This window comes from Halichoerus grypus, chromosome 5 (genome assembly GCF_964656455.1).
Source record: "Halichoerus grypus chromosome 5, mHalGry1.hap1.1, whole genome shotgun sequence".
Taxonomy (NCBI): Eukaryota; Metazoa; Chordata; class Mammalia; order Carnivora; family Phocidae; genus Halichoerus; species Halichoerus grypus.
Genome location: NC_135716.1, coordinates 48,749,698 through 48,758,410, shown reverse-complemented (window position 1 = coordinate 48,758,410; position 8,713 = coordinate 48,749,698). Strand labels below are relative to the sequence as shown.

Genomic DNA, 8,713 nt, shown 5'->3' with positions numbered 1-8,713 from the left:
TTGATCCTATTCGCCTTCCCTTTTTTATCTGTAAGAGCAGTCAGAGGACTATTCATGCATAAGGAAATAGAAGATTGTAGTGTATACTAGTTGAATTATATTTTGCTATAACAAATTTGGATCTCTTGTTCTTATATTTGAATATGTATGGTTGAAATTCAGACCCCACATATCAGATCATAAGCATCAACTTAATGACCATAAGAATTAGAGGTGGTCTTTTTTTTCAGATTTATTTATTTATTTGAGAGAGAGCGGGGGGGGGGGGGTGGTTGGTGGTAGAGGGGCAGAGAGAGAGAGAATCCCAAGCAGACTCCAGACTCTGCAAGGAGCCCAACGTGGGGCCCGATCTCATGACCCTGAGATCACAACCTGAGCTGAAACCAAGAGTCAGATGCTCAACTGACTGAGCCACCCAGGCGCCCCAAGCATTAGAATTCTTAATACCACTCTTCAAGGAAGAGGCAACTATTTCTCTGCTTCTTTTAATGTCATCCCATATTTTTAATATATGTGCTCTTTCTCTAAACTGCCTTGACAGTGCAATACAGTAGAATACAAGTCACCATATAAAATTTAAATTCTAATGTATGTGAATTATATTTCTATATATGTTTAAGTGTAATTTGCATATCCTGTTTCTACTTATAAGGCACAGACTTGTGAAAACAGCCTCTTTATTATATTAAACCATGCAGGTTTTTGGTGGGCAAAGAGTAATGTTGTTTATCATAATGAGAGGATTAATAATCCTTGAAACATATTTCTTAACTAAGTTTGTTGTTTTTTGGTAGTATTGTTTTGCTTGTTTATTTTACCTAGAAGTGCGGAAGACAGATGTGTGTTGCAAGGTTTGGAAAGGAAAAACAAAAAGCCAAATTGTTTTCTTACTAACTTAGAACAGATTATGCAAGAGAGTAATAAAGCTAATGGAGGTAGCCTTTTGACGGAAGTTTGTTAGCTTAAAGGAGACCTGAAAGTTGGAAGTTCCAACCAATCATGACCACTAAATAGGTTCATGCATTTAAAAATCAGTATGCCATCATCAGTGACCAAAATAAAATATGGTTGGGGTGCCTGGCTGGCTTGGTTGGTAGAGCATGTGACTCTTGATCTGGGGGTTGTAAGTTCGAGCCCCACATTGGGGGTAGAGATTACTTAAAAATAAAATCTTAAAAAAAAAAAAACAAAAAAACTTAAAAAAATGTACAGTTGTGTCATAACATGGTAGTTAAATATTTAAGAAAATCCAACCAAAGTTTTTTAATTTCTTTTTAAGATTTTTTATTTTTAGAGGCACCTGGGTGGCTCAGTCAGTTAAGCGTCTGCCTTTGGCTCAGGTCATGATCCCAGCGTCCTGGGATGGAGCCCAGCGACTGGCTCCATGCTCAGCAGGGAGCATGCTTCCCCCTCTCTCTCTGCCTGCCTGCCTACTTGTGATCTCTCTCTCTCTGTCAAATAAATAAAATCTTTTAAAAAAACGTTTTTTTATTTTTAAATAATCTCTACACCCAGTGTGGGGCTTGAACTCACAACCCAAGATCAAGAGTTGTATGCTCTACCTACTGAGCCAGTCAGGCACCTCTCGTAATGATTATTTGTATTTTGATTTTTTAATCTCATGTTTCTTAAACAATTTCATTAGCAGAAATTTCCAAAAAGATTCAACAATGTTTAAAGATTTTATTTATTTGGCAAAGAGAGAAAGAGCACAAGCAGGGGGAGCTGCAGAGGGAGAGGGAGAAGCCGGCTCCCTGCTGAGCAGGGAGCCAGATGTGGGGCTCATCCCAGGACCCTGAGATCATGACCTGGGCCGAAGGCTTAATTGACTGAGCCACCCAGGCGCCCCAAGATTCAACAATATTAAGAAGACTTTTGTGTTATCAGCTCCTGATCTTTAGCTGTTTTTAGGGAAAAAGATAATTTCATTATTTTCATGTTATTATTCAGTGTTTCTCAAAGAATGACCATAGGCATGAGAATTACCTGAAACTGAAAACTGCAGATCTCCAAGTCAAATTCTCATATCAAATGCTGATTTCATCTCTGAGGTTTGGATCCAAGAATCTGCATTTTTAACAAATACCATAGATGATTTTTCTCAGTAAAGTTTGGGACCAGCGGTGTAAGTGATTTTTAGCTTCTCCAACAGACATAAGATTTTGAAGACTAATTGAAATGATGGCTAATTTGTGAATATTTTCTAGTTGAACCCCAGCTAGTTTAAACAAATGAAAAATCTATTGTGAAAAATACAAAAACTCTGCAAAATAAATTTCAAGTGACCTATTAGCATCATTAACAGTATAATAATTGCTTTTAAGAAAACCTTTAAAAACTGAAATTAAAAAAAAAACTATTTTCAAAATTACCAAAATAGATTTTATAAAGTAATACTACATGGTATGGAATGAATTGTCTCTCCCCCCAAATTCATATGTTAAAGCCCTAATCCCCAGTGTGATGGTATTTGAGGAGGGAGCCTTTGGAAGGTATTAGGTTTAGATGAAGTCAGAAGAGTAGGGCCCTCATGATAGGATTAGTGTCCTTGTAAGAGACACTGGGGAATTTACTCTTTCTGTCTCTGCCTTGTGAGGACACGAAGAGAAAATCTGTAAGCCAGGAAGGGAGCTCTCACTAGAACCTGACCATGCTGGCACCCTGAGCTTGGACTTCCAGATCTCTTGAACCATGAGAAAGACTATGGTATTTTTGTTATGACCTCCTTAGCTGACTAAGGCACAACATAAATGTAAGTGTTTAAAAAATAATTATAATTTGGGGCGCCTGGGTGGCTCAGTCGTTAAGTGTCTGCCTTTGGCTCAGGTCATGATCCCAGGGTCCTGGGATTGAGCCCGGCATCCGGCTCCCTGCTCCGTGGCAAGCCTGCTTCTCCCTCTCTCTCTCCCCCTGCTTGTGTTCCCTCTCTCACTGTGTCTCTCTGTCAAATAAATAAAATCTTTAAAAAAAAATAATTATAATTTTATCAATTCCTGTCCCGGCATGTATAGCAGAATGTTTCCTCTTCAAATTAAAACTAACTAAAACCTCCTTAATAAACACTATTGTTTATTAATTTTATTAATCAATAAAATTTTATTAGTCAATGAAATTAATTTGCAAAACTTGTCACTGATTTTGCTAATGACAAATCACACAGGAAAAACCATTTTCAGATAGCTTAAATTATTTGGCATTTTTTAGCTGAATTTTTCATGTTTTACTTCAGATTTTTAATTTCAAGTTTTGCTTATAGAGTTCTTGAATTAAAATGAAGACTGGTTGGGGCACCTGGGTGACTCAGTCATTGAGCGTCTGCCTTCGGCTCTGGTCATGATCCCAGGGTCCTGGGATCGAGCCCCTTGTCGGGCTACCTGCTCAGTGGGACGCCTGCTTCTCCCTCTCCCACTCCCCCTGCTTGTGTTCCCTCTCTCACTGTGTCTCTCTCTGTCAAATAAATAAACAAAATCTTAAAATAAAATAAAATAAAATAAAATAAAATAAAATAAAATAAAATAAAATAAAATAAAGACTGGTTATTAGGAAAGTTCTTTGCCTATGAATAGGAAACAAATTTATTATAAATGGTTTATCTAGTTTTACTTGTGAATGCTGCTGTCTGAACATTTCACTTTAGTCACCCATTTTGTTAGCTTGTTACTTTAAGTAAAATGTTGCATGAAGCTTTCTTAATTTTGTCATATGAAATTTCTATTCACCTAATATTTATTGAGCATCTACTATATTCCAAGTGTTGTGAAAACAACTCATTTAAAATTTAGACCTGGGGGCGCCTGGGTGGCTCAGTCGATAGGCTGACAGGCGTCTGCCTTCGGCTCAGGTCATGATCCCAGGGTCCTGGGATGGAGCCCCACACCAGGCTCCCTGCTCGGGGAAGCCTGCTTCTCCCTCTCCAACTCCCCCTGCTTGTGTTCCCTCTCTCTCTGAGTCTCTACCTGTCAAATAAATAAATAAAATCTTTAAAAAAATAAAAATAAATAAAATTTAGACCTGATTCTCAGAAATTTGTGATCGAGACAAAAGACTTTTTTTTTTTTTACTCAGATCTGTGTGCCATCTCATTTATCAAAAATGGCTTGGGTTATCACTGAAGCACAAAAACCTATGACTGCCTAATATTCTAAATAATACAGTATAATCTGATTTCAATAAGGCATTAAGAACACCTCTAAATGCAGGAGATCTGGGGTCTAGCCGTGAGTCCAGCAATTCGCAACCTCTCCCACTACACTTCAGTTTCTCTACCTACAAAGTTAAGGCGTTGGGAGTGACTGCTGATGAGGACAAAACCCTAAACTCCAGGATTTTGCTTCTCTTGCATTCCAAACTTAAAAAGATGATCTATGGAATAAAACCCTGCACTTGGTCCCGGTCACTGAAATGTTTGCAAAAGATTCTAAAGCTCAAAAAGAGCGCTCAGCAGATAATACCCAATGACGATAAGCGACCCAAATCTGATCTCCTGCGGCTCTACAAACGGAGCTCAGAAACTAAGGGCCACTGGGCAGAGTGATTTTCTGCCCCAGAGATGTCCTTGCTTTCTCCCGCTGTCGCTGCGGGAGGTCGTCGTTCCTCCAGGCAGCTCACGAACAGCGGGGAGGCGAGTGTGAAACACACTCACCGACGCTTCCCCTCCTCCCCGCTCGCTCCTCCTTCCCACAGAAAAATGCGTTTCCAGGCAACGGCGAGCCGCGGCGTCACTTCCTGCCATTTAAACTCGGGTCCCCACCCCTCGCTGCCCCTTCTCTTCGCTTCCACTCCCCCTCCCCTCGGTCGTGGGCTTCATTCACGCTTCTCAGGGCTTGGGGAGGGGGCGGAGGCCGGCGCGCCTAGCCGCCCCGAGTCCCGTGGGCGCCGCGCGCGCACCTGTTGTTGCGGGGGCCCGCGACCCTTGGCTCTGCTCTCGGCCTGCGGCGGCTGGAGCGGCCGCTGCAGAGCCGGCCCGGCAGGTGGCGGCGGGCGGGGGCAGACGAGCGGCCGGGCGCGGGGGCCGCAGCACAGCGGCGTGGGGACGCGATGGCGGCGGCGGAGCCCGCGAGTTCGGGCCAGCAGGCGCCACAGGGCCAGGGCCAGGGCCAGCGGCCTCAGCCGCAGCCTTCCCAGGCGCAGCCTCCGCAGCAGCCACCGCCGCCTCAGCTCGGGGGCGGCGGGGGCGGTAGCAGCAGGCACGAGAAGAGCCTGGGGCTGCTCACCACCAAGTTCGTGTCGCTGCTGCAGGAGGCCAAGGACGGCGTCCTGGATCTCAAAGCGGTGAGCGCGGGAGGCGGGGATGGGGGCGGACTTCGTTGCCCGCGGCCTCCGAAGAAGCCCACCCCCTTGAAGAGTGGGTCGGGCGGCGTGGTGTGGACGCGCCCCGCGGGGACCGGGCGACCCCAAAGCTAGGGCCATGTGGCTGGTGCCCAGGCCCAGGACTCCGGGATGGGGGAGGGACGAGGGACCAGAATGGTCCCGACCGGCCGCACAACCAATAGGGCCCGGCGCCGCGCTGGGCTCTCGACAAAGAGCCTAGGACCTGGAGCGCGCCCGCGTGGCTTCTGGCGCAGGAACCCGAGGGCGACCGAGGGTCCTTGCTGCTCCGCGTCCACCTGTGGCAGAGGCGCAGGGGGTACCCGGGCACTTTGCCTGGAGACACCTGGGGATCGATTTTGCTGTTGGGAATTGATGGTTTTAATAGGCTATTCTAGAGGAGACCGTGTTCCCGTTGTTCGAAACAAAACAAAAAACCCGATTTTGCCACCTCTTCCGGATGAAAGAGGAGAAAAGCGAACTTTCCACACTCATTCCCCGTTGAAATAATAATAGTAATAATAATAATAATAAAAAAAACTGCTTCCCTGCACAATTCTTTTCATCGTCCTGATGATTGGGAGGGGCATATTTGATTTTTGATTTAATTTGGTATCTGATACAGATTTCTAAAAGTGAGCTTTGCCGTCACACAGAAAGGGGATGTTTTAGAACTTTGACTCAAGGTGGTGGAAGCGCTTAGTAAACTCCTGTTTCATGAGAACGTGTGCTTCGTCTTTTACTACAGTTTTTCAAACAACAATATGCATCAAAAGCTGTTCGGTTAAACAGAATGACTTAACCGTTCCAGGCACGATTTGGAAGGATTCCACAATGCCGAGGAACAGGAGAATGTGATTACTTGAATTAAAATTCAACCAGTGCACCAAGTTTAAGTAGGAACCAAAGCTTTAAAAACAAATAAAAATTACTAACGAGTCATTTATCACCGCAGACCCCCTCCTAGGCATTTCCCCGATATCCGAAATCTGATTTTATACTGTTGATTGGTCCCAGCACCCAGGGGAGTGCCAGTGGGACTACCTTACTTGGCTTTGAAAGTGTGACCTAGATCATTAAGGTTGTGCCTAGAGCAAAGGAAACGGCGTCTGTAGTATTCCCTGAAAGTAGAGAAGAGGACTCCGGGGGACTTGAAGGTTTCTACTAGAGGCCCTCCTCTGAGTGTAGCCCAGGGGGTGACGTTTGTCTTTTAATGCCTTTTCCTTACCCTGCGCACAGTAGGTGTTCATTAAGTGATTGTTGAATTATCTGAATTCAAATAAGGCATGATGTGTGCATTTTGCATGTTGGCAAGTCGTTTCTACTGTCTATCTTTTTATTCCTGGAATTTCCCCCCAGCTCTGGAAATTCCTTGTTCTTTCTACAGCCTTTCCTCCCTTGCTTCCTCCCTGAAAGTGCTTTATAGTGTATATATAGTATTTAGATTGTCAAGAACTAAAAATGGATTCCGTTTAAAGAATTTCAAAGGAAGTCATGAAGTCATCAGAGAAAGCCAGAGATGTTACAAAACATGGCTTGCAAACTGCTATTCAAAATCTAGACATTGAGTTGTATCCTGAATTTACTGTGTAAATGTACTGTGGTTTCAGTTAAAGGGAATCAGGGAAGTTTGGGGTTTTCCAGATAGAGCTGAACTCAGGGTTTAACTTTGAGGGCTTCTTTCTCAACTCAGCTGGGAATATGATGGAACTTTGCCTTACTTGCCTTTAAATTCTTTGGCTTCCTCTTGTTTCATCTAAAGCCATATAAGTGTTCTCCAGAAGTCACAGAGAAAGTAAGTAGGAAGTGGAATTTAATTTATTGTAACAGCATTGTTTCATTCATCCTGGAACTTTCCTAAAAGTTTCCAAGATTTCTGCAGTAACATTATGTCTCTTTGTATTAATGATTTTTTTACTCCTAAAGACCACTTTGAGTATCATTTTTTTCACATATACATGAAAAATATACATATTTATTTACATATATTTTTCATTTATTTACATATATGTGTAAAATCTTATTCATATAAAAATCTTACAGTGAAATCTTTCCAGTGTTTCTTATTGTGAACCATGACATCTACTACTGAAAAATAAGAACAGGATGCTATATCTTGGTGATGCATTTCTTCTTCATAATATACCTGAGGATGTAGCTTAATAAAGCAAATAAATTCTAATAAAGCTGTTTGAGTATACTTTAACAATTAGAGATTAGAAACACCTTGAAGGTGGTTTGTGAAACTTATATATCTCTCTCCCACTCCCACACCTATACTATATGGTCTTATTTACACAAGTGGGGTGCAGTACTTATCTTTTTATTCCAGTGAGATGACACATTATCCCTTGCTCCTCTCAAGCAAGCTATCTGGCTTGCCAATATATGCTGCTAATAACTAGCATTTATTGAGAGTTTGTTCCAGACTTTTTACATATATTAACTAATTTTATCGTCTTAACAACTTGGAAATTTGGGCCTAACATCCCTATTTCACAGATGAGAAAATTGATATGTTAAGTAACTTGCCCAGTGTCACACAGTAGAAAGTGACAGAGTAAGATTTGAAAGTAGACCATTTTTCTATTGTTTATGCTATACTGTCTTTTAGTATTCCTTAAAAAAACCACAAACTTCTCTCATTTAAGTTTTTCAACTATGTAAGAACATAGAATGTTTCTTCTATAGAAAAACACATGATTATTTTTATCCCTCTGCCCATGACAGAAGAAAGAGGTATTGAGCTCCTACTTTTTTTTTTTTTAAGATTTTACTTATTTATTTTTGAGAGAGAGAGAGAAAGAGAGAGCATGCACACGCACACAGCAGGGGAAGGGGCAGAGGGAGAGAATCTCAAGCAGACTCCATGCTAAGCATGCAGCCCGACTTGGGGTTTTGATCTCACAACCCTGAGATCATGACCTGAGCTGAAATCAAGAGTCAGAAGCCCAACGTACTGAGCCACCCAGGTGCCCTGAGCTCCTCCTTTAAAAATGAGGGTATTGATGGTGAATTCCACATTATTTCACAAATTAAACTAGGGTTCTACTTTTCCAGAAGTAAGAATTTAAAGCGCTGTTAAGATAGTCATGACTACCTATATATTGTTTTGGAAATTCCTATTAAATATAATTTCTAACTGAGTTTCTATATTTTATTTGTCATTTTGGTGCCACCTTGAATTTTAAAGCATGATTAAGATTGTATTAAAATTGTTTATGTTACTAATTGCCTGCATAATACCTAGGTTAAAATGATAAAGTATTTATGATGTTCCTTATCTCACAAGTCCCTGACTCATACCAATTTATGATTAGCTAATTAATATATGCCCTGGAAGAAATAAATAATTAATCTAAGGCCTTAGTTTGTGACATAAAGGAAAGATTTGGTGTCACAGGAT

At 41.9% G+C, this 8,713-nt stretch overlaps 1 protein-coding gene across 2 annotated transcripts in view; it reads left to right on the top strand.

Moving 5' to 3' along the window:
* Positions 1–4,735: 4,735 nt before the first annotated feature.
* Positions 4,736–8,713, top strand: part of E2F5 (E2F transcription factor 5) — a 24,413-nt gene continuing 20,435 nt past the window's right edge. Inside the window, exon 1 of one of the 2 annotated variants that reach the window (XM_078072259.1) lies at positions 4,736–5,271. In XM_078072259.1, the coding sequence (XP_077928385.1) occupies positions 5,038–5,271 (234 nt within the window). In that variant the 5' untranslated portion in view covers positions 4,736–5,037. The remainder of the gene's footprint in view (positions 5,272–8,713) is intronic. The other variant, XM_078072258.1, reaches the window with a different exon arrangement.